The following is a 23424-nucleotide window of genomic DNA, read 5'->3' as shown; positions in this document are numbered from 1 at the left end:
AAGAAGAATTAGTTCATATTTACTTTCTTTTTTTTTTTTTTCTCTCTTCATGAGGCAAGGAAGGAAGGGAGGGAGGGAGGGAATGGCCGATATGGATGAAATATGGATTGTCATACAGATTTAGTTTGATTTTGGAGGAGTTTGTGAGAATCGAGGTTGAAGAATGGTTTTTCTTTTTCTTTTTTTTTTTCTTTTGTGCCTTAGGGGGGGATGACATACAGTAAATATAGAAAAACCACAAAGGACAAGGGAACTACTTAGCTCTTTACTATTATATCGGAGGAGAGAGATCACTAATAATAATAACAATGATAGTAATAATAATCTGTCCTACTGCTCAAACGGTCTCCTCAACCCCTCTGCCGCATGTTTCCCGAGAACCTCCAATGTCCCCATGCCCAACATTTCCAAGACACTAATATCAAAGCGAAAGGTCTGCTTCCACCAAGTTCGCATCTCGATGGCCACCAAAGAATCCATCCCCAGATCAGCCAGTCCCAAGGACGTGTTCAGATCCTCCTCCGGCTTCAAGAGAAGGCCTAACACTTTGCGACCGATCTCTCGCGCCAGGAGCTCGATTGTCTCGGGCTTCTCGAGTGCGCTGGGATCTGCTCGGGCCGTGGCCAAAAGCCCTTTCAGCTCGTTATGTGCTGCTGCTGCTCCGTCACCACCGGCCGCTCCACCGCCCGAGTTGTTTCGGTAGACGGCCATGCGCGGATCCTTGCGCCATACCAAGCGGTTGTTCTCGCTATCAAGCGACGTGGTGGATCTAAGGCCCACGGAGAAACTGGTTGGATGGGAGGTGGCTAGGACGAGGGCATCGAGAACCTCCTTACCCCGGATACAGTAGAAACCCGCCGATTTCAATTGGCGTAACATGTCATCGTTGCCGTAGAAGACACCGACATCGTCGACGGGACCGAGCTGGAGGACGGAGGAGGCCAGTCCCAGACCTGAGCGGTATTCGTGGAAAGCGTCGAGGAAGGTGTTCGCACTGGCGTAGTTGGCCTGACCCGGCTGGCCGATGATGCCGGATATCGAGCTGAACAGAACAAAGAAGTCCAGGTCGATTCCGGCAGCCACCGTCGCGTTGTGCAAGTTCCAGGTCCCCTGAATCTTGGGGGATGTGGCCGCTGACCAGTCGTCCCAGGTCATTTTGGGGTATGCCTGGTCTCGAAGGACCGTGGACATCTGGAGCACGCCCTTGAGAGGGGCCGTTGAGACCTGGATCGCTTGTGTGACGGCTGCCATGTCGGACACACTGCCTTTGACGAGATGTGCCTCGCAACCCATGGTCGCAAGCTCGTGGACAAACGATTGATCTTGGGGGCCACTGCCGGCATTGCGGGACAGGAAGATCAAATGGCGGGCTCCATGCTCGACCATCCAGATGGCGACAGTTCGACCAAGACCTCCGAGGCCTCCTACCAGAAGATAGGAGGAGGAGCTGTTGAACTGGGGAGTCATCCTCCGCTTTGCAACATCGAGCGGGAGGAGGTTGGTTTCCCCTGACTGACGCAGTTCGACGACAGTCTTGCCAGTATGTTCACTTCGTTGGACATCACTGAATGCGTCTAGAATGCCCGATGCCCCGAATATTTGGACAGGATGGATGGGCTGGATCAGACCCTTCCGGTAGAAGTCGAGTGTGTCGCGTAGGAGACTGATGTAAGGAGTCAGTTTCAAGGAGGGGATTAAAGGTGCGTTATGACATACCGCGCGATTGTTGAAGGCTTGCCCGCCCGGATCCGATCTACATCCACATAGCAGTAACTGCGGTTGAGGAGGAAAACATCCATGTCTAGTTTGCCCGCGCCCAGGATGTCTTTCTTCCCAAGTTCAATCATCCGGCCGAACTCGGCAACGCAGCGCCAGGATGCGTGCAAAGACTCCCCAGCGATTGAGTTCAGGACGACATCCACACCGCGTCCCTGGGTTTGAGCCTTGATCCCATCTACCCACAAACCATTGGCATCAAGGAAGAGATGGTCGCGTGGGAGACCGAAGGTTTCCACCAGGTACGAAAGCTGGTTGTCGTTGCCAACGGTGGCGAAGATCTCGGCGCCTATGATCTGGCCCAACTGGATGGCAGCGAGGCCAACGCCACTGCACCCTTGATGGATCAAAATGGACTGGGAACGGTTAGAGCTGAGAGCCAGAGCTGAGAGGGGAGCACGTACCTGACCAGCCTCGACATGGCCGATTTCCGTCAAAATGTAGAGGGCGGTCGCATAGGAGAAGGGCAAAGTGGCGGCCTCATTGAAGCTCAGTTGATCCGGAATGGGGGCAAAGAGCATTTCGGACGCTTGAACGACTGAAGAAAGGGCTCCCTGAACAAGACCCATGACGCGTTCGCCCACCTGGAGATGCTTGACCTCGGGGCCTGTTCGATGGACTACACCGGATGCTTCAAGCCCAAACACGGGCACGGGGAGCTCCAGGGCACCTGTGGCAACCAGCACATCCTGGATTCCGATTGTTAGCGAGAGAGTATACGTTTCAGAAAGCCGGTGCTCACCTGGTAGTTCAAGCCCGCCGAGAACACCTCGACCTCGACCTGGTTTCCCACCAGCTGCTTTACCGGCTGACGGGACCAGCGAAGGTCCCCCAATCGACCAGGAAGCCTTGGACCTGGGCATATCGCGGATCTTTGCAGTCAATGGAAGTAAGAGGCGTGACCCAGAAGAGGCCCGAATCACCCAGTCCAGCAAGGAAGGCTCTAAGTCGGTCGAAAGTCCCGGCAGTTAACTCCTCAAAGAACGGGGCATTTTGGTCTAGGAGAGAAATCACATCCTGGCCAGCGGGAGGCCGACCATGAATCGTACAACGGGAAATTTGGTAGTTTTGTTTCTGGAGCTCCTCCAGCATAGGCCCCAGATCGCTGGCGTTGTCCGCGGCGAGTAGGGTCACTTTCTTAACAACATCGACCGCTGGTTTGGGCCAGGCCACGACCGCAGCTGTCAACTGGAATGGTTCATCTGAGTCGGGGACTACAGTATCGAACCCATCAAAGCCGGCCTTCTCCAGCTCACGCTCCCATCTCTTCATGTCAACATATGGCTCAGATGTGCGACCATCCTCCGCGCCCAGCCACCAACCACGAAGTAGACCGAAGATGTAATTAATCCATTTGGATGAGGGACAAAGCTCTTGCAGTACCAGTCTCCTCCGGGGATGAAGAAGCTTTCGGGCATTGGTCAGACTTGCGCCAAGTGACTCCGTTTTATAGAGGGCATTAGTGGCAATAATGAGGTCGTACTGCCTCTCGCCGAAGTCCTGCTCCTCCAGATCCTTGCTGATATCGAATGTCGTAAATTCTAGATTCTGCACGCCCTGGAGGCGCTCCTTGGCCGTGGTAATCAAGCTAGAGGAAGGGTCAGACACGGTGTACTTGGAATAAAATGATTCGAGATGGGCGAGGATCTTGCTGGTTCTGGCCCCAGAACCAGCCCCCAGTTCTAGGATGCGGAGATTGGGTCTGCTGTGCGCCAGAACATGAAGGAGCAAAGATGGATCAAAGTCTTCGATGAAAGAATGAAGATTGATTCCTGTATCCCCTTCATCAAGGAGGTCGAACACCTCTCGCTCCCCGGATAAGAGGCTTTTCGAAGCACTCGACACAAGGGATATAGCAGCAGCAGCAGGGGCAGCAGGGGTTTCCGAGAGATGTTTCACCCGAGTATTTATTCGGTCAAGCAGCCCCTTTTCATCCAGATGCTTCCAGGCGGGCGAAAGAGGCTCCCTAGAATGGATCTCGGTGTCCAACCAAGCCTGATACTTCTGCAAGTGGGGCAAGTTGGCTTGGAGACCGGCGATAGATTTCCAAGAACGCAACATGCACAGCTGAGCTAGCTCGTTTAACGTTGGCATATACATGGCCTTGTCGATGGATGGCTTCAGGAGCGACCCCGGATTGACCAAGTCAATATGGGGTCCCCACACCTGATGGGCAGCAGCGTGAGTATCTCCAGTCTCAGGTGCCTCCAGCACAGTATGCCTGACCCCGGACATTCGCAAGACAACCTGGCCATCCCCAATGCATTGTCCCTCACCGCTGACTGAGCCATTATAAGTGAAGGCTGCAGATGCACTGGCCACTAGGTTGGATGAGCAGCGGGTGATACTCAACGCCCCAACCCCGGTTGCCACATTGTTTCGGTGCTTGAGGCCAAGACCGTATGCAGCTGCACAGACAAGGAGTTGTAGAGAGGCGTCAATGACAACGGGATGAAGGTGGTACATCGACTCGTCGCCCTGTCCGTGATTTTGAATGTGCGCCGTGGATCGGCCAGGGAAGTTGGTCGAAGACCGAATATCCTCCATGCACTGGAAGCGCGGGCCAAATTCGAGGCCTCCTCGGCGGAGGACATCGTACCATTGCCGGGAGCCAATTTTTCGGGGGAGCTGAGGTATAGCCTCGCCAGGCCCCAGACTGCCAACCTGGTCTCGCACTTGTCCGGTGCAGTGTCTAGTCCACACATGCCCATTGTGGGATCCAATCGTGAACTCCCACCACTCGCTATCATCGGAATGGGTCAGACGGTGTCGACGCAAGGTAGTGACCATCTCCACCGGCTTTCCCTCGTTAACAACGAGGGCCGTGGTCGCTAATACATTACGGACCTGGAAGCCATCCTGAACCCCAGTGACCTGTCGCACAGCCTCTCCGGCCATAGCAACATACCCAGCAAATGGGAAGACTATGTCATCATTGACCTTATGATCGCGAACCCATGGAGCGTTATCAACATGGAACATGTTGCGCCACACAGGCTCAAAATCGGTACACTCCGTTGCCTTGACACCAAGGAGGTCATGGTAACCATGTTGACGCTGACGCCATTCTCTAGTCACACGAGTTTCATGCCAGTAGCTCTTTTCGTAATTCCAGGCATATCGGGGCAGGTCTGGGAGACAGGTGCCTGTTGGGAACATCGCCGCGAAATCGATGGAGACATGTAGCGTGTATAGCTTGCCAATGGCGGAGAGTAGCGCATCGGTGCAGCTTTGCTGGCGAAGCATCGCGGCAACATACGGTGCCGTGCTTGAATTGTCGGACAGGATCTGACGGACAGGACCTGCGAGTGCGGAATGGGGTCCGACTTCCAAGAATACGGCATTTTTGCCTATCGAATGACGGCAAATGCTGGAGATGGCATCTCAGAACAACACGGGTGATTCGAGATTCTGCTGCCAGTACCGCGCACCGAGTGCTTCGTTCTCAGAGAGCAACTTGCCGGTGACACTCGAGAAGAAAAGCTTCGCCGGGGATTGCCCAAGTACATTCGGGCCAACCAGATTGTAATAGTCCCCTCCGACCTCCGCCATATGGTAAGAGTGGTATGCTTTGTCCACCTTCAGGAGCCTAGCGAGCACATCTGGTCGAGACTTTTGAATCTTGGAGACAACAGCCTCCACCTTGTCGGCGTCGCCCGAGAGGGTAACACTCTTGGGGGAGTTCTCACAAGCGACACCGACAGTTGGCACCAGGAATTCTTTGACCTCTTCCCAGCTCATGCCAATGGCTGCCATGGCGCCAGGGCGCGTCTGTCTTTGAGCTATGGCTCTTCGATGAAAAGCTGCGGTGATGGCTTCCGCAGCCGTGAGAGCACCAGCAGCATAAGCTCCTGCAATTTCACCATTGGAGTGTCCCACAACTGCGTCCGGTACAATACCGACAGCAGCAAGGCTATCAACCAAGGCTATCTGGATGGCTGTGCATAGTGGCTGGGACAGCTCCGCTGTACCAAGCTTACTTGTCTTAGCAGGCTTGCGCAGTTCAGCCTCAATCGTCCAAGTTGGCCCGGCCGCCCCAAGACCCTTGAGGTGCTGATCGAGGCCCTTGATGCTAGCCCGGAAGACGGCATTGGACCGCAGCAAATCACGACCCATTTGTGGCCATTGCGCGCCTTGACCCGTGAAGACCATGACAACATTTGGGGTTGGGGCGGGCTTAGCAATCGCCGAAGCACTCCCGGGCTGTTCTCTGCTCGCCACCACGAAGGCCCGGTAGGGGAGATGCTCACGCCTATTTGCCAGCGTGAATGCAAGATCCTCTATGGCTTCTGCGTGATTCGACAAGTACGCCCGATAATCCTCGATCATCGTCTCCAATGATGCGGGTGAGCTGGCCGACAGCACCAGCAATTGGGGATGGTCCGAGGCCTCTTCTCGCCGAGGAGAGGCGTTGTGAGCCGAAGCCGAATCAAGGATCACATGGGCATTGCTGCCTCCAATTCCGAAGGAATTGACGCTGATTCGTTCCATGCGCGACTCAGGCCAGGGGGTCGCCTCGACTGGGACTTGGAGCTTGGCTGGCTGAAAAGGGATGCTCGGGTTGGGCAAGGTGAATTTAATATTGGGAGGAATGATGCGATTCTCGAGGGCTAGCACCGCTTGGATCACCGAGGTCAGGCCGGATGCTCCCTCCGAGTGGCCGAGATTGGGCTTCACCGAGCCAATATAGGTACCACTGTCCCCAAACACCTTGGCAACTGCGTTTGTTTCTATATTGTGGGATCAGTATCGTGTCATAGCAAGAACTAGATGGATGAAAAGGGACTCAAGACACACCGATTCTGTCTCCAACCACGGTGCCAGTTCCGTGTAGCTCAAGGAACGGAGTCGCCGCATAGTCGGCAATTCCTGCAATTGTATATGCACGCCTGATCAAGGCCTCTTGTGCTTCGACACTTGGATATGTCATTCCCGGCGTTTTCCCATCGCTGTTGGTGGCCGTCCCACGAATGACGGCTCGCACGGGGTTCCCAGCCCTAATCGCATCAGTTAAGGGCTTGACGTATACTGCATTGATGGCCTCAGCACGGCCGTATCCATTGGCATCTGCAGAGAAGGTTTTGCAAGAAGCATCAGGTGACAAGACACCCTGTTCGGTCAATTTGATGGACATGGTTGGAGTAAGTATCAGGCTTGCACCGCCCACGATGGCGGACTTGCAGTCACCCCGAGCGATAGCTAAGCACGCTTCATTCAGGGCCACCAGTGATGAGGAACACGCTGTTCGAATGGTCATACTGGGCCCTTGGAGGTCCATCTCATAGGATACTCGGTTGGCGAGGGCGAAGTCCCCTAAGCCGGCCAAGCGGTAGACACCATACTGCTGCGACTCTTTATCAGACATCTCGCTCCAGTCCTCGCCGAAGTTGCCCATGTAAACTCCGGTCCTAGTTCCCTTCCAATCCACCTCTCCGGCATCCTCAATGCATTCTCTTGCAACCTCTAACATGAGTCGTTGCTGTGGATCGCATCGCCCCAGCTCCATCGGCGACATGGTAAAAAGAGAGCCGTCGGCCTTGCTCAGGTCGTCATCAAGGAAGTACCCATACTGTGTTTTGATACTTCCCGGCTTGTCCACGGGAGAGTAGTAAGCATCGATATTGTAGCGAGATTCCGGCACCCTGGATCGCGCATCTCCTTTGTTGAGTAGGAAATTCCACATTTGCTCCGGAGACCTGATCCCACCGGGAAGTCGACACGCCATGCCACAGATGGCAATGGGGATAAAGCCGGGAACCGAGTCATGAATGCCCTGTTCTCCATGGCCGTTAATGCTCGCTCCGGTCTCATCCGAGTCGCTGCTCTCTGGAGTGAGTCCGTTTGTGGTGTCTAGGACCGGACTCGCTACGTCGACCCTCATGACTGAATATGTAGGAAGAAGAAGAAGAAGGAGAAGGAAATAAAGACCAAATAAATAGCTCTGGAGCGTGTCAGGAAAAAGAAAACAATTTGGGGGTCAGGGCTGGGAGGGAAATCGCCCTCGTTGCACTGAGCTATATAACCCTCCCTACTCATTTAATCTCCTGCCAAAGGCCGACCGTGACATCCAGACTCGAAGCACCCCAGGAAGCTTCATGGTGTGATCAAGAGAGTCTTACAGCCCACTGGATGTAGCTGGGCCTCGGAGATTGAGGGTCTCGGTTATATAGCCCTCCGTCTTGCTGCCAGCGCATAGTATTCGCTCACGCTGCGTTCACACACTATCATCCTTATCTGCCTGCACCTCAGTCCAAGATGGCAAACCCGGCATTGCTCGCGACATGGTTCCCAGACCACAAGGCCAAGGGCCCTAGTATGCGCACCGCGCCAACCTTTTTCCGCAATCTAGAGGAGGCACTCGATCTCCGCCGTGCTGAACGAAGCGTCTTTCTGGTGCGAAGCAACGAGCCTGCACCCAATAGCATCGACTTCAGCACTCTCGATTTCTTGCATCTGACTGCCAGTGGCGCCATCCGGACCGAATTTCTAAATGAGCTGGCGCGCAACCCGGGCTTTGAGCTCGGGGCTGGTGGTTCGCGCCTACTAAACGGCAACAATGCATATACTGAAGCGGCTGAGACTGAGATCGCCGAGTTTCATGGAGGCGAGAGTGCTCTGTTATTCCACTCCGGATTTGAGGCCAACACGGCCATCATGGCGGCAATCCCACGTCCTGGCGATGCCATTGTCTATGATGAGCTGATCCATGCTAGCATGCACGAAGGCATGCAGGCGAGTAAGGCGCCGTGCAAGAAGTCCTTTAAACACAACGACGTGGACAGCTTCCGCGAGACCTTACTGGATGTGCTGGAGACACAGTCCCTGATTAAACAGGGCAAGCGTTGCGTGTTGATTTGCCTCGAATCAATGTACAGCATGGATGGAGACGTCGCGCCATTGAGAGAGCTGATTGCGGTCGCCAAAGAGCTCTTCCCCGAAGGTAATGCGCAGTTCTTGGTCGATGAAGCTCACACAACGGGCGTCCTCGGACGACAAGGTAGAGGGTTCGTCAACGAGTTGGGTCTCGAAGACGAGGTGGCGATTAGGATGCACACTTATGGAAAAGCCCTAGCTACCACAGGTGGTTCGTATAACTTCGTTCCAAGCTTGGCCAATTGTGGATAACTAACAACCATGTCAGCTGTGGTTGTCTCCAATCGAACCATTCGCGAGGTTCTTTATCAACCATGCCCGGTGCTTTATCTATTCAACCGCACCCTCTTTTCCCATGGTGGCGGCCATTAGAGCTGGTTACAAGCTCCTGATGACAGGTCAAACGCAAGCTGTGAGTGCTATCAGCATTATCCCGGCACTCGGGCCCACTTGATACTAATCGGGGGTACGATAGTTGCAAGACAACCTCCAGCGTTTGGTCAAACATTTCTTCGAAACGATCACAGCCAACCCCGTCTATGACGAGGCAAATGATGCAGGTATTCTGTCAATTCCCCTAGCCGAAGACTGGGAGTCGCGGCCGTTCCTCACGCAAGTAATACCCGTGATGACGCGTCAACGGTACATATTATGGCTCTGCTATCACCTGCAGCTGGCAGGTCTCTCCGTTTTCCCCATTGACTACCCAGTTGTGCCCAAAGGGAAGGGCCGCGTGAGGGTGGTATTCCATGCGGGAAATACCAATAACGAAGTTGAGAAGCTGGCGGAGACGATCTGTGAGTGGGCGCAGGAGATGCTAGACATCGAGGAAAGCGGCAAAGGTGGTGCGAAGATCCCCAGTGCGGCACGGCAGGTGCAAGCGTACCAGGCTGCTGCGGAGACAAAAGGGGTCAAGGCGTAATGAAGATGTTGATAATGATGATAATGATGATAATGATGATGATGCTGGTGGTGGTGGTGGTGGTGGTGAATGTCACGTAAAGAGGCGAGGAGATGCCAAATCGAATGCCGGGTGAAATGATTCTGCCAAGTTCCAATTATGAGCACTAAAGCCTCTCCTGTTTGATCGTGCCGCGGTGCGTAGGAGCAAGTGGTGTTCATTCGTGATTCCCGAATCGAAAGACACATCCATAGTATCATTCCTCCTCGTATAGAGAGCGAGGGTGTTAGCTCGACTATTCCTTAAGTATGTGCCGAAGACGGGGCCAATCTTTAGGACGCGGAGGAATGAGTGATGCGAAAGCATCATCCATGATCATACAGTGGCAGTTCTAATTACAACCTGATGCCAGACTCGGCGTCCTCTAAATGGCTCCGTACTTGATTTTTACCTATCGAGCGATCTAGGATGTAGGTTCGGCGTGGCTATTACGATTGTGGTGGGGAATAGGGATTCAGGTACATCGAATGACCGGGTGTTCCGTCAGAGTGTCCCCAAGCAGTCGGGCCGGACACCAACTGGTGCTCCTCCCGGTATGCTCCTGATAGGTGATATGACTCCGCTACTAGGCACGGCGAATCGTCTGCGAGACCTGGTGAATAATTTGCAGACCCGGCTAGGGTGGGGATCCTTTCGAGCCGGATAGTAGCTTGGTGTGGCTTGACTGATTCCGGAAAAATGCTGGACAGGACTCTGTGAGAAGCATCCGAAGGCTGAGAATTCGTACTAGCGTCGTGTGTTGAAGCCAGCTCCTGCACTGAGGCGCTGATATCGAATACGGAATCCAGGTAGTATCCCTTAGCATTGCTGTAGGGGCTGCAGGGTAGATGAGAGCCCCCCTTTTGTGTCGATTGCGGAGCGCTGCCGCAGGGGTTGAGATAACTGCCCACGGCCCCTGACCCCGTGCAACTGACACAGGGAAGCTTTGGCTGAGGTTCGTGCGAGGAGATGGCATGGAACATCCGCATGGAAGCTTGTATTTCCGTGATAGCATCGTCCAGCCGGTCCACCTGGTTCCTTAAGTCATTGATCTGGCTGGCGCTTCGATAGATTAGCGTCTTCCTAGTGTCACGCAGACAGGGTATTGCGCGCAACCTACAGCAATGCAGTCTGGTTCGGCTTTTTGCCCTGACTGGACCATTCGCAGCTGTGACCGAAGCGGATGCAGTTGGCACATTTGGGACGCTCCCGGCCACAGCGTATTTTTCGTATTCGACATTCTCGGCAGACTATGAAACGGGGCACAGTGAGCTCATGTAGATCATGATTGATCCCAGATCGAACCTACCTGGATAGTCCTTCGAGGCCGCTTGGAGAGTCATGTTCAGCTGGTATCTTTCACGGAGCGGTCTATTCCAGCACAGCTTCTTGAACAGCTGCGCACTGAAGTTTACGCAGCTGGCAGACTACCGCTAATGTCTTAAGGGGGACACCGCATCTCACCCGCACCCCTCAGACTCAGACTTAGGGTATGAATCTGCAGTGACAGCATGGTACCATCACGCTTCGCCGCAAGTGGTGCTGCGCGTAAGATTTAGGGTAGACCGTCACATCCTTCTCTATATCCAGCCGTGCAGAGCGGCAGATGCATGGGCGCCTTGAAGGATAGAGAGCCCCCAAGAAGGATTCCTCCTGCAGGACGGTAAGTAGGTAAGGAGGAGCGGAATTGGTCCCGTACACCCAACCATCGCAGTCGGCGCACCTCCCCGACAAAGCCAACCTGGTAGCAAAGAACACTCCCGCAGCCGACGGAGTTTTAGGTCGGGAGACCGGCGGAAAACGCAAGCGCGCTAAATGGTGCAACCACGGGCAGGGATCATATGGCGTCAAGATAAGCAACACCGGCTGAACCAATCCCCGTGGTGGAGGTTTTATTAAAGGCAAGGCGACGTGTTCCGTCCGGACTAGCATTAGTAATGCTCGACAGGTAGAATAGGTGCAACACCCTACCAGCTGCCAGACTAGTGATCCTATAACTACCCAGTGACTGTAGGCGAACCGTAGAAAGTAAGCTGCTAGAGTACTTTCCAATAGCCCCGCCGGATAGCTTTCTCAGGGTCTAGCGACTCCGGCCCACCCCCAGCCGAATTTCCCAGGTAGCCATGTCAGAATGCTGCGAGGGCATCTCCATTACCGACTCCAAGGCGCAGTCTGAGTGTGCCCAGGAGAAATCGACTGGCCTGGATGCATCCAATCTGTCACTGCCAGTGCCTCGGGAGGCAGATAGTACCCGCCGCAAGAAGCCGTGGTCCTTTTTTCTCGCCTTCCTTGCCCTGCTGTTGATGGTCTTTCTGGTGTCGCTCGATGCGACCACTTTGGCTGTCGCCATCCCGGTATGTCTCCTACCGTACGCTTAGCACCAGAGTCGCGTGTAAAATCCCTGATGATAACCAAGCTCACGTTGACTTTATAGGCCATTACCAGTGAACTGTCCGGGACTACACTCACAGCCTTCTGGGCCAGCATCTCCTTCACCCTGGCCGTTGTGGTCGTCCAACCGATCTATACCAGTGTTTCCGACATTATTGGACGAAAGCTTCCACTCTATGCCGCGTTTTTTCTCTTCTTCGTCGGCTCCATTGTCTTCTCCGTCGCCCCGAGCATGGCCGTCCTGATCTTAGGTCGGGTGCTACAAGGGCTCGGAGGTGGTGGCCTGGACGTTCTCAGTGAAGTTATCGTTGCGGATATTACCACTCTCCAGGAACGTGCCCTGTATATCGGTCTGCTATCAATTCCCATGGCAGCCGGTAGCATCTTAGGGCCTATTCTTGGGGCGTTGTTCAGCGAGTATGTGGACTGGCGGTGGATTGGGTGGATCAATCTTCCCATCATTGCTGCGGCAGTCCTGCTGGCAATATTCTTCATGCGTCTCAAACCAGTGACCGACTCGTTCCGTACACAGCTTGCACGGCTGGACTGGCTGGGGATTGTGCTATTCACAATCGGATGCACAGTGTTCACATTGCCTCTGAGCTGGGCAGGCAACATGTACCCGTGGAAATCTTGGCAGACAATCGTGCCCTTGGTGATCGGAGTGCTGGTTCTGGTGGGTTTCGCTGTCTATGAGTCTCGACCAGAAGCTCCAGTGTTTCCATATCGCATTTTCCGGTCACGGACAGCCCAGATGTCCCTTATTGGAAGCTTTATTCACGGCCTCGTCCTATACACTTTGTTAATGTACTTGCCGTTGTTCTTCCAGGCTGTGTACCTTGAATCGGCACTGAAATCGGCTATTACTATGCTCCCGTTTTGCTGCGTCCTCATGGGATTCACGGGCATCGCGGCCTGGGCGCTAGAATATTTTCGGAGTTATCGCTGGGAGATTTGGGGGGGCTGGGTCTTTCTCACTGTCGGGGTTGGACTTTTTTCTCTTTGGCAACGTGGTACCGACCTTGCGATGACGGCGAGCTTCCAGGCTATTGCGGGAGTCGGGATTGGCACGCTCTTTACGGTCCCTCCCATTCCGATGCAAGCAAGCGCTCCGACCACCGAAGACCAAGGCCTGGCCATAGGAATCATGGTTTCTTTCCGACTCTTTGGAGCACTCATCGGGCTTGCCATCGGGTCCACCACGTTTGGAAGTGTTTTCGAGCGCTCTCTGTCGTCGGTCTCGTTGCCAGAGTCTTTGGCCTTTCTCCGAACAGCCAATGAAGCCGTAAGCTATATCCCTCACCTCAGGACCGCAGATATGTCCCCGTTACTTCGGAGTGAAATCCAGGATGCGTACAAGGATGCCATGCAAACCATTTGGTATATCTTAACGGCTTTTGGTGGGGTGGGATTTTTCACCTCGTTCTTGATCGAGCAACTGAACATCGAGACAGAAGAGCTGGGCAGGCAGCATTTTGAGCACGAGTCAGCATAGTGGCTATGCGAGTACATCATTCACTGGAGTGATGTTGACACCTATATACAGCAGCGTGGATGGAGCTGGTTCTGAATCTATGTCACGATACTAGAAGGCAGTGTAACTGGCTTTGATTGAAATTGTATTTTATCCCTTACCGCTCCAGGGCAGAGTGAGTCTTAGGGATGTAAGGCTCTTCCAAGTACTTGATCTCCTCATCGGTCAGCTTGACCTTGATACTGGCAACAGCCTCGTCGATCCGTTCCTTGCTGTTGAGTCCAAGAATGGGGTTCTCATTGGGATGGCTCATGGACCAAGCGATGGCCACCTGGGCCATGCTGGCGCCCTTCTTCTTGGCGACCTCTTCGACACGGTCGACAATGGCCTTGTCCGATTCTGTCTCGCGGCTACGGATCAGAAGTTTGAGGGCTCCGTCTGTAGACTCTCGAACGGTAGAGCGCGATCCCCAGGGCCGGGCCAAGACACCCCGAGCCATGGGTGACCAGGGGATTAAACCCACGCCGGTGTCAAGGCAGTAGGGGATCATTTCGCGTTCTTCCTCTCTGGCGATAAGGTTGTGGTAGTTCTGCATGCAAATAAACTGGTGCCAGCCATTGCGAGCAGCGATGTTTTGGAGAGTCTGGAACTCCCAGGCAGCCATCTAGGGGGTGTAAATGAGTCTAAGAGGTCGCTGGAAGAGAGCGGGAACGCCGAGACACTTACCGAGCTCGCTCCAATGTATCTAACCTTCCCGCTTTCGATCACGTCGTTAAGAGCCCTCATGATCTCCTCACGAGGGGTGTCACGGTCCAACCGATGGATTTGTAGCACATCAATATAGGTTCCCAGTCTCGCGACACTAGCGTCGACCGCATCAAAGATGTGTTTGCGGGACAGGCCAACCCGATTGACAAATTCACCCTCGTTGCGACCGGAAGCAGCAATGGAAGGAAAGCCCCCTTGGTCGTCCACACCAAAGAAACATTTGGTTAGAATGACAACCCGGTTACGGGGGATGGAGAACTTTTTCAGGGCTTTGCCAACGATCTCTTCCGAACGGCCGTGAGAGTAAACGTCAGCCTGGGGGCTAATTAGCAGTTTATTGTAGGCGAAGAAAAGCGGCTCGACGTACCGTATCCCACGTGTTGATTCCACGCTTGTAGGCATGTTCGATCAAAGGGAGGGCGTCCTCCTCGTCCAGCACCCAATCTTGCCACTGTTTGGTGCCATAGGACATGGTACCCAGAATGACCTTGGAAATCTTCAGGCCCGAGTTTCCCAGGCTATATGACAATTGCATTAGCCCCGTATGCTTCAGGACACTCACTGTCTACATACCGGACATATTCCATCTCATTGGAGGCCATGGTGGTGTTCGGATTCGACTGCAAAAGCAATGGTTAGCCATGATGTCATTCCAACATGCGCTCGGATAGGTGCGGAGAATTAGTACACAGTAGTGAATGCAGGGAGCACTGACAAGTCGGAATCACAGCTGATATAGAACTCGGAAAACTTAGAAGATTTGTGGAGGATAATCTGGCAGGATTCGCGAAGACTAAGAGAGAAGGAGACCCGCTTTGATGGGACTGCAAGCTGCTTATCGATCCTATGCCGAATATGAGGCTGCTTGATGGCTTAGTGCTAGTGGCCATCATCGTTGAGAGTCCCCACTGGAACTGCCGAAAGCGCGAAGCGATGATGTGCAGAGCCGATGAGTAACCGACTAACTTCCTCGGGTTCCCAACATCGGGCCGGGAGTTCGGTAGGGTTTATCTATCTGGCAGTACTGGCACATCATGCAGATGATTATCAGAGTTCACAACGAGGAACCTACATTAGTAGCAGCAGTAGTAGTATTGTAGTAAACCAGGAGTGGATGGAGACAAGGAAAAAGAAGAAGAAAGAAGGAGGGGGACGAGGGAGGCCGAGGGGCCGGTCAGGTGGGGTTCCCGTGACATCTTGCCGTCTTCCTCCTTCAAGTTCTCTCTGTTCTCTCTCTCGTCTTCTCTCTTGTCTTCGTCTTCTCTCTCCTCTACACACCCCCCTTCGACGACTGGACTGTTTTGAATAATGTAGCGAGTCTAGGTCTCTCTGGAGTATCCTCTGTGACCTGTCTAGGCATCATTCAGCTCCTGTGGATGGGTTTCCCCTCGGACCCCGCCAATGAACAGGATTGGTGGCGTGGGCGCCACGGGGTTTCCGGGGAAGATTCGCGCTCGACATGATGAATACCGGGGCCTCCAAACTGGCAGGGCTACTGGAAGAGTAACAAAATCAGCGGTCCACCTGACGTTCTCTTTTTTTTTTTTTTTTTTTTTTTTTCTCGTTTCGCGACCATCATCAGCCATGCTGTGTACCGTCATGCACGTGGCGCAGGTATCACGGAACATATGGCTTGGCCACAGCCTGGTCGAGTTGCCCCTCCCGCATGATGAACGGGACACACGAACACCAGGGGCTGGCTGAACTGTAACTCAAGCCAAGCTCTGTATGTCATGCCGTTCGAGCAGACCGGAAACACCGGCGGGTAGAACGAATTGTGGTAAAATTTCCCGAGCTGGGTCTGATCACAGCCTACCGAGCATTGATCCAGGCGATGCTACTGGTTGTCGGTGGTTCAGCCAACTTCTGCAGAACGTGCTGCATGAATTCCCTTAGCACTTGGCCCGGTTTCCAACGTCACCAATCGGTCTTCTTTGCAGTTCCAAGGGACTTGCGTAATTCCTCCACCCTGCAGCCTGACGCCCAGATAGACTTGCACCTGATTAAACAATCAACTGTGCCTGAGCTGATAGACATCCGGACAGGTATCCTGTTCATGCAGGCGATGATGATGTGACTGCTATCCAATGCTGACTCGCTGGATGAACATCTCTCCTTCCAGTGACAAAATATTGTTGCATGCATGTGGCTTCCAACAGGAAGCGCGGGGATGTATACCGGGGATGCATACCCGACTGCATCACCTGTCTTCATTGGATTTGCGCTATTTTCAATTCTCCCAACTCACGTTGACAGAACCTCACTGGACACTCTATACCGATGACAGATGCGGACTGGGTCATCCTCTCATCACATCGCAGAACTGTGTTGAACTAGCGCCAAGGCAAACAAGTACACCCGTATGGCTAGCAGCTTTGCTTCATGTAGGAACTCAACGTACTATCCTGAGGTTTCTGTTCTTGTACAGCCCAGCAGCTGCATATGAACAACCAATGATGGTGGATGGTCAAGGAAACCGACGGGCAATGATGTGAACTCCAGAGGAAACCTGTGGCCAGCCACCCGACTGCTGGCTTTAGCAGCCGCCGGCAGCTTGTGAATGCTTACGGTCCATCACATTCCAGATGGAATTGTGGCTAGCTGGGTTGGCCACTCTGAAGTCATTTCTTTCTCGATAGGGATACTCGTCGCGAGCAATTGCTCAGCACATCGCAGGATTCATGCCCAACGGAGACACCATGTCGCTATTCCAGAGATCTGAGTGTTCGAGGGCAGCTGAAATGTGATACATCATGCAGATGGTAGTTCGTAGCGAAGTTTCCATTGGCATGCCTCCAAGGACTACTCGAAGTGGCTCTGCCATTCGCAAATGTGAATCCCTCCAAGTCTTCCCGGCGGCAAAGTGAAGCTGAATCGATTCGAAGCCATTATCTAGTTCTACAACTATATAAGGCAGGAGGATCACCCTTCATAGCCCTCCTTCTCAGCACCATCGCCATCAAAGCTCGCACAGCAAAGACAGAGTCCATCTCTCAGCCTTTCTATCTCAATCCAAACCATCAATTGTTCTCAATATGTCTACCATTGTGACCACTGCTCCTCCTGTCCAGACCATGTCTCTCCAGACTATTTCGCACCAGGGCGCTTCGGATGAAGAGCTCCTGACGCTCTTCCGCAAAGTGACCATCGACAGCGCCGATGGCCACGACGTCTCGGAGATGCAGATCAAGAAGGCCTTCCAGCAGAAGATTAGCCGGCCCCTGGGCCGACAGGTCCTGGAGGCATCCTTGGCCCATGCAAACTCATGCTCGTGCTACCACTGGAACTACCACGACAGAATCAGCGGCAAAGTCACCATCAGCCGCGTCGAATTGTCCTTCGACCTCAACTCCAAGAATATGGGCCAGGCCGTCACGGGTGAAGCTTCTGGCTTCTTCAGGCCTAACAGTGCCTATATCAAGTATGTCCCATCAATCTCTCTTCTGAGCCCCCAAACCTCTGACTGCACTCAGTGCCACCATCTACTACGACGATCAGCAAACCCTCCAGGGCAACCAGAGCATCCAAGTCTACATGGACGGAAGTGTATGTCACGATCCTCTCCGACTTCCCTCCATAACATAATCGGTAGAGACCTCACCACTAACCCGCATTCCAGAAATTCATCATTGACTTCTACCCCACCGACGCTTCCGAGAAGCCTATCGCTCGTATCGTCCAGGAGAGCTCCTCTTTCTGGATTCCTGGCCCTGACCGTGGCGATGCGACTTGGTCCAAGTAGTTGCGCTCAGAGCTCCTTGGGATAGTATCCAATGGCGGTAGCCATCACAGTGGCAGCTGGTTGATGCGGATCAAGATGAATTGATGTTTCGGGTTTTTGTCTTTGACCTTTCTGCTTTTCTGCTTGATTGTTTCTGTTTTGTGTTTTTCAGTCGCTCCTTATGATAGTTAGTCTGGCTTTTAGTTAGTATATGAAATATAGCAGGTCCGCATCGATTTAAGTGCACGTCAATCCGTAGATGACGTATCATAGCTTTCTAGAATACCATCCATACAAAATTCACCACCCACATGCTCCCTTGCCCCAATAGTACATTTACAAGTCTTGGTATCTAGTAACAAGTTGTAAAACACGACACTCTCCATACTAGTAGTATAGCATCAATCTAAAAAAGAATCTAAATATATTCATTATCCATAGAAAGTCATCCACCTCTACCCTCTAACCCCAACCAACCAAACATCAGCATTTATATCACCCTGGTTCCATCTGTACACATTTTTATAATCCAACATGCCATCCAAGAACTTTTGTACTACCCAAAACGTCATAACGCTGTATATGTATCATAGCATATAAACCCACGCAAGAAGAACCAAAAAGAATAAGCACGCTAGCGATCAAGTCTGAATCTATGCGGAACCGCCACGACCACCAACATTCGCAAGTGCCTTCTTCTGATCCTCGCTCAGTTGGGCCGTGGGGAGCGGACGAGCTGCGGTCGACGCAGCGGTCGGGGGAGGAAGGAATCCAATCTTGACGAGGTAAGAGGCGTACAGACCGACCAGCTCTTCGGTCACGCCGGCTCCGGCGGAGGCGTCGATGCCGGACCAGGCGGCGTCGGCACGGAGAGAGGCAGCGGCGTTGACGTCGTCGAGTTCGGGGGCCTTGGTGTTGGAGGGGAGATCGGAGGTCACGAAGTGGTAGAGGGGCATGCTGGATTGTGTTGTTAGGATCTTGATGAGATAGTAAGAGGCGGTGGAGGAACTTACAGTGCGTGCTGAGACTCCGGGTCATCGTGCTGTCCGTCGTTGACGTACTGTTCCAGGGACTTGGACCAGGGAACGTAATCGACCTGCGGGACGTCATATCCGTACAATTGGAGAGCACCCAGGAACTGGTTGAACCGGAGTCGGGGGTGTCCTGTGACCTGGGCAACGCCAATGGGCGTGCAAGGAGGCTGGAAAGCGGCGGCGATAACCACGCGAGCGACATGGTCCACGGGGACCATGTTGACGGTGTTGTTGATGTTGGGACGAGAAGACAACTGGATGCATCCCTTGATCATACGGATGAGGAAATCATCGGTGTTCGTGGCTAGTGTTGTAGGTTAGCATGGGTGTATCAAAATAAAAGACCGGGTTATCTGCTTACTTCCTGTCTGGGAGTCACCAAGGACGTATCCAGGACGAACGACGGTTCCCTTCAGACCCCTACGGCCAGCCTCCCGGACCAGGTATTCTCCAGCCCATTTGCTTTGGCCGTAACCGGTTCCGAGTCCCACGCTGCTGCCCTCAAGGTCATCCTCCTCGCTGATACCTGCGCCGCCAGCCGCAATAATACGCTCGGATTCCGAGACATAGTGATCGCTGTCGAGAACGCTGGTGGAACTGACGAAGGAAAACTGCTTGGGCTTGCCGGTTGCGCAGAGCTTAAGCGCATCGATCGTACCCATGACGTTGGCAGGCTTAAGGGTAGAGTAAGGGTAGACCCAGTGCACCAGGGCGCCGTTGTGGATCACGGCATCCACACGCTTGGTCAAGTCATCCCAAAGAGCATCCGAGAAACCGAAGCGGGGCTCTCCCAGGTTACCGCACACGCATTGCAGCCTGCTAGTCCATGCCTCGTCCCAGAAACCATACGCGCGGCAGGTGGAACGGATACGCTCGAGCGCCTGGTCATCGGACTTGCCACGAACCAGAGTCACGACCTTGGCCGTGGGCGACTTGCGAGTCAGAAGATCGTGAAGGATATGTGCGCCCAAGAAACCAGTAGCACCAGTCAGGAAGATGGTTGGCTCGCTGGAAAGGATGGGCTCGGTACGGGTGGGGAAAGAGGCAGGCAGAGTCTCTGCCAGCTTCCGTGCATCCTTGGAATATTCATCATCGAGCTCATCAGGGACAACCGAGGCATCCGTATCAGCAGTGGTACGATCGTCGTTGGTGGCGAAAGACTCGAAGTTCTGCAGACGGTCGATTTCGGCAGCGAACCCCTTGAGACTAGGGCTGCGGAAAATAGCATTCATGCTGATGTCGATTCCGCGCCACTTGCGTCGGATGTCGAAGAACATTTGCTGGGCCAGAATACTGTGTCCTCCGAGGTCGAAGAAAGAGTCGTCGGGTCCGATCATACGAGCCGTGAGGTTGGGGATGCGTTGGGCCCAGATCGAAGCCAGCGCCTGCTCGGTTTCCGAAAGAGCTTGAACCACGGACGACTTGCGACGAGGAGCCGCGGCGCTAAGCTCTGCGGTATCAGGGAAGGGCAACGCAGGCTTGTCAATCTTGCCGTTGGGGTTGAGAGGCATGCGCTTGAGGGGAATGAACACCGTCGGCACGGCGTAGGAGGCGAGCTTGCTACGAAGCAAGTCACGAATATCGTCACGAAGAGGACGGAAGCGTCTAAGCATGCCAATCATGCCCTCAGCGGAGTCATCATCCTCAAAGCCCTTCTCCTGCAACCAAGCGGACCATTTGCTCATGTCCGGCACGAAATAACTGACCAGAGTCCGCTCCTCGAACTTGTCACGTCGCACCAGGGTGACGTTCTCTCTCACCAAGGGATGGCGGGACAGATGAGTATCGATCTCTCCCAGCTCGATACGGAAACCACGGATCTTCACCTGGTCATCTGCACGTCCCGAGCACTCGACCTCTCCCGAAGGAGTGTATCGGCCAAGATCTCCACTACGGTACAGGCGATCTCTAGGGCCCTGGTAGAACTGCCTCCAGGGTTCGTTTGAACCCTCGGCCTTGTCCTTCTGAACCCACGTGTCATTATCAACAAACCAGTTGTTGAGGAACTTCTTCTCGTTCAATTCCGGTGAGCCCAGGTAGCCCTCTGCAAGACCACCTGCGCGAACGTAGATTTCGCCAACTTCACCGATGGCACAGATGCGACTGGGCTCGAAGCGATTCACAACCAACATCTGAACGTCAAGCATTCCCCGACCTGCTGGGATAACGTCCTTCATGGTGTCGAGGTAGCCTTCGTCGCTCGAGTAGCTCGGGATCTCGAAGTAACTGACAGCACGCTGTGTTTCAGTTGTTCCGTACATGTTGACAATGTTGACGTTCGGGGCCAATGCCTGCAAGGAGCGGCAGTCGCGCTTGATCAGAATATCACCGACGAAGAAGGCATGGTGAAGAGTGGGAAATTGTGCCGAAGCACCGCCAACAAGAATCTGACCCATGGCAGGAGTAAGGTGGGTAACAGTGGCCCCGTATTCGCGCATCCATTCGGCGAGCTTTTCGTTCTGAATGTCTTCCCGGGCAGGGACCAAGAGCTGAGCCCCCAGGAAAAGGGGAGTGAAGATATCTCGCTGGATCGGGTCGTGAGCGATACCGCTGAGCATAGTGAATCGATCATTGGGGTTAAGCTGGAAGGTCTCCGACATCCATGGGAAGTAGTATGCGAGAGAAAAGTGACGACCCTTGACACCCTTGGGTCTGCCTTCGGAGCCAGAAGTGAAAGACAATGTAGGGGTGGAATCCGGTCCGACAACGACGCCGACAGGCTGGGCCTTCAATGAAACTTGGTTGGCCAGGACATCCTGCCCATTAATCGATCCGCCCACAAGGGAGCCATCATCGCAAAGGGCAAGGGCAGGAACTTCAGTGCGGAGCTCCAGATTCTTGTCAATGAATGAGCGGACCTCATCGGACAGCTCGCCAGCGTCCTTGGTAGCCTTCTCAATGTTGATCAGTGCTCGAGGGCGAGCCACATCAAGGTAGATGCACTGTCTTTCCGGAGGGTAGGCTGGATCAATGACGGAGAAGGTCGCGCCAGCCTTCAGGATACCCATCACGGCCACCACAAGGTCGACACCACGGTAGGCGTACACCATGACGACATCGCCTCTCTCCACACCCGATTGGACCAGATGATGGCCCAGAATGTTCGATGCCTCATTTATTTGCTTGTATGTGAACTCGCGGTGAGGGGAACGCTCCGACTTAGTCTCAACCACGCAAAGCTTCTCTGGGTGCTTTTCAGCATTTGCAGAGAAGATGTCGTGGATAGCACCCCGGAAGTTGGACCAGTTCAGGTTGGAGGTAGGGTCGGGAAGAAGGGCGAGTTGGTCCTCAGTCATGAAATCAATGCGCCCAATTGCTTGTTCCGGGTTGCTGGTCGCATTTTCAACCAAGCGGGCAAGCTGCTTGAGAATGGTAGAAATCCTCGCGCTGGAGAAAAGTCTTTGGTTATAGTAGGCACCCAATTCCGCCTGGGTTGTGGAGCCATCCGATGCACTGATGGGGGCGATGTTGACGACCAGGTCGGTCGTCTCGAAAGTGTTGGCGGGGTAATCCTGAGAAGCAGCAGGGGCATCGTAGGCAGCGAAGCGGAAGAGGACGGGAGAACGCTCGGACTGAGACTTTTCTTGGATATAGGACCGTAGACTACCCAAAGGTACGATCTCGGCAGATCCTTGTTCGAATGCCTAGATGAGGGTCAGATGGGATACATAATACGATACCCTACACGATCATACCTTCTGGACCTTGGCATACAGCTGAAGGAAGGTTTCGGATGCCTCAATTGGGACCCGTAGGACGAAGGGGCGACCATCGTCATTGGAGCTGGTTCCGATGGCAATATCCTCGTCGCCGGTGAGACGTGCGACGAGCACGACGAAGGCCGTCAGGAAGACAGTAAACCCAGACGAAGAGCCGGAGATCTTCTGTAGGGCCGATTGGGTCTCCTTGGACAATTTGATCGACTCGAAAGCTTCAATTGCCCTCTTGGGAAGCTCCTGCTTCTGGTTGTCGGGATAATCTCTGGTGAGGGGAGAGACTGTGAGGTTCTGGAGTCTCTGAGCCCATCGCTCGAGGCGCTCCTGCAAGGAGACTGTTTCGACCGCCATGGTTACGATGCCCTTGGACTTGAAGGGGGCGTCGAGCTGCACTGGCGGGTGTGAATGACTAGGAATGGCTATGAATAATGAAGGTAGTTGATGGGAAGAAGAGCGATGAGTCAAGAGGGGCACGCGAGAAAAAGTGCCGATGTCGGCTGCACACCACACACAGACCACACTAACCACAATCCGCGGTTGCAACTCACCCCACACTCGACCCTCTTTTTTCTGTCTTTCAGCAATATTACACCGCTTTTGCTGAGCCACAGGCGACAGTGGCTGACTAGTCCCGATGAAGCAAGTCTGCGCCAACTTACCCGCTTTGGTCTAGGCTCTGAGCCCTTTGCCAGGGATTCCTGGATTGGGCCTGATGAGACGCGGCGACGCAA

The 23424-nt window shown here is 53.7% G+C and overlaps 7 protein-coding genes across 7 annotated transcripts; 3 read left to right on the top strand and 4 right to left on the bottom strand.

The window, feature by feature from the left end:
• Positions 1 to 330: 330 nt before the first annotated feature.
• On the bottom strand, positions 331 to 7657 carry BO94DRAFT_585895 (reducing polyketide synthase sphB; the record flags this gene model as incomplete). Its single annotated transcript, XM_025615723.1, has 7 exons — positions 331 to 1663; positions 1717 to 2132; positions 2181 to 2465; positions 2519 to 2631; positions 2700 to 5146; positions 5201 to 6506; positions 6574 to 7657. The coding sequence occupies 7 exons, from the start codon at positions 7655 to 7657 to the stop codon at positions 331 to 333; spliced, it is 6984 nt and encodes a 2327-aa protein (XP_025467555.1).
• A 374-nt stretch (positions 7658 to 8031) lies between these two features.
• BO94DRAFT_596717 (aminoacyl transferase sphA) lies at positions 8032 to 9924 on the top strand (the record flags this gene model as incomplete). Its single annotated transcript, XM_025616260.1, has 3 exons — positions 8032 to 8864; positions 8950 to 9061; positions 9125 to 9924. 3 exons carry the CDS (start codon positions 8032 to 8034, stop codon positions 9569 to 9571), a joined length of 1392 nt encoding a protein of 463 aa, XP_025467554.1. The 3' UTR covers positions 9572 to 9924.
• Positions 9925 to 10038: 114 nt separating this feature from the next.
• BO94DRAFT_585893 (Zn(II)2Cys6 transcription factor domain-containing protein) lies at positions 10039 to 10932 on the bottom strand (the record flags this gene model as incomplete). The annotated part of the gene is made up of 3 exons (XM_025615722.1): positions 10039 to 10651; positions 10710 to 10839; positions 10899 to 10932. 3 exons carry the CDS (start codon positions 10930 to 10932, stop codon positions 10039 to 10041), a joined length of 777 nt encoding a protein of 258 aa, XP_025467553.1.
• A 685-nt stretch (positions 10933 to 11617) lies between these two features.
• Positions 11618 to 13738, top strand: BO94DRAFT_75958 (MFS general substrate transporter). Its single transcript, XM_025617651.1, has 2 exons — positions 11618 to 11943; positions 12024 to 13738. Exons 1-2 carry the CDS (start codon positions 11713 to 11715, stop codon positions 13473 to 13475), a joined length of 1683 nt encoding a protein of 560 aa, XP_025467552.1. The 5' UTR covers positions 11618 to 11712; the 3' UTR covers positions 13476 to 13738.
• Positions 13544 to 14851, bottom strand: BO94DRAFT_75803 (aldo/keto reductase). The gene is made up of 4 exons (XM_025617649.1): positions 14796 to 14851; positions 14590 to 14740; positions 14181 to 14537; positions 13544 to 14118 (listed from the first exon to the last, which is right to left on the bottom strand). The coding sequence occupies exons 1-4, from the start codon at positions 14822 to 14824 to the stop codon at positions 13612 to 13614; spliced, it is 1044 nt and encodes a 347-aa protein (XP_025467551.1). The 5' UTR covers positions 14825 to 14851; the 3' UTR covers positions 13544 to 13611.
• A 2110-nt stretch (positions 14852 to 16961) lies between these two features.
• BO94DRAFT_75920 (uncharacterized protein) lies at positions 16962 to 17999 on the top strand. Its single transcript, XM_025617650.1, has 4 exons — positions 16962 to 17054; positions 17108 to 17643; positions 17696 to 17768; positions 17842 to 17999. Exons 2-4 carry the CDS (start codon positions 17258 to 17260, stop codon positions 17962 to 17964), a joined length of 582 nt encoding a protein of 193 aa, XP_025467550.1. The 5' UTR covers positions 16962 to 17054; positions 17108 to 17257; the 3' UTR covers positions 17965 to 17999.
• Positions 18000 to 18342: 343 nt separating this feature from the next.
• aarA (L-aminoadipate-semialdehyde dehydrogenase) lies at positions 18343 to 23132 on the bottom strand. Its single transcript, XM_025609187.1, has 4 exons — positions 22673 to 23132; positions 19339 to 22621; positions 18957 to 19281; positions 18343 to 18900 (listed from the first exon to the last, which is right to left on the bottom strand). The coding sequence occupies exons 1-4, from the start codon at positions 23042 to 23044 to the stop codon at positions 18597 to 18599; spliced, it is 4284 nt and encodes a 1427-aa protein (XP_025467549.1). The 5' UTR covers positions 23045 to 23132; the 3' UTR covers positions 18343 to 18596.
• Positions 23133 to 23424: the final 292 nt, after the last annotated feature.

This window comes from Aspergillus sclerotioniger, assembly GCF_003184525.1.
Source record: "Aspergillus sclerotioniger CBS 115572 chromosome Unknown BO94scaffold_14, whole genome shotgun sequence".
Classification (NCBI taxonomy): domain Eukaryota; kingdom Fungi; phylum Ascomycota; class Eurotiomycetes; order Eurotiales; family Aspergillaceae; genus Aspergillus; species Aspergillus sclerotioniger.
This window is presented reverse-complemented; position numbering and strand designations above follow the sequence as displayed.

Coding starts and splice junctions, on each gene's coding strand:
- BO94DRAFT_75803 (XM_025617649.1), bottom strand. CDS start 14,824: ATGGCCTCCAATGAGATGGAATATGTCCG. Junction 14,741..14,795: donor AATGAGATGGAATATGTCCG/GTATGTAGACAG, acceptor ATTGTCATATAG/CCTGGGAAACTCGGGCCTGA. Junction 14,538..14,589: donor GAATCAACACGTGGGATACG/GTACGTCGAGCC, acceptor ATTAGCCCCCAG/GCTGACGTTTACTCTCACGG.
- aarA (XM_025609187.1), bottom strand. CDS start 23,044: ATGGCGGTCGAAACAGTCTCCTTGCAGGAGCGCCTCGAGCGATGGGCT. Junction 22,622..22,672: donor TGTATGCCAAGGTCCAGAAG/GTATGATCGTGT, acceptor ACCCTCATCTAG/GCATTCGAACAAGGATCTGC. Junction 18,901..18,956: donor CCGGAGTCTCAGCACGCACT/GTAAGTTCCTCC, acceptor AACACAATCCAG/CATGCCCCTCTACCACTTCG.
- BO94DRAFT_75920 (XM_025617650.1), top strand. CDS start 17,258: ATGTCTACCATTGTGACCACTGCTCCTCCTGTCCAGACCATGTCTCTC. Junction 17,644..17,695: donor CCTAACAGTGCCTATATCAA/GTATGTCCCATC, acceptor GACTGCACTCAG/TGCCACCATCTACTACGACG. Junction 17,769..17,841: donor AAGTCTACATGGACGGAAGT/GTATGTCACGAT, acceptor CCCGCATTCCAG/AAATTCATCATTGACTTCTA.
- BO94DRAFT_75958 (XM_025617651.1), top strand. CDS start 11,713: ATGTCAGAATGCTGCGAGGGCATCTCCATTACCGACTCCAAGGCGCAG. Junction 11,944..12,023: donor CTTTGGCTGTCGCCATCCCG/GTATGTCTCCTA, acceptor TTGACTTTATAG/GCCATTACCAGTGAACTGTC.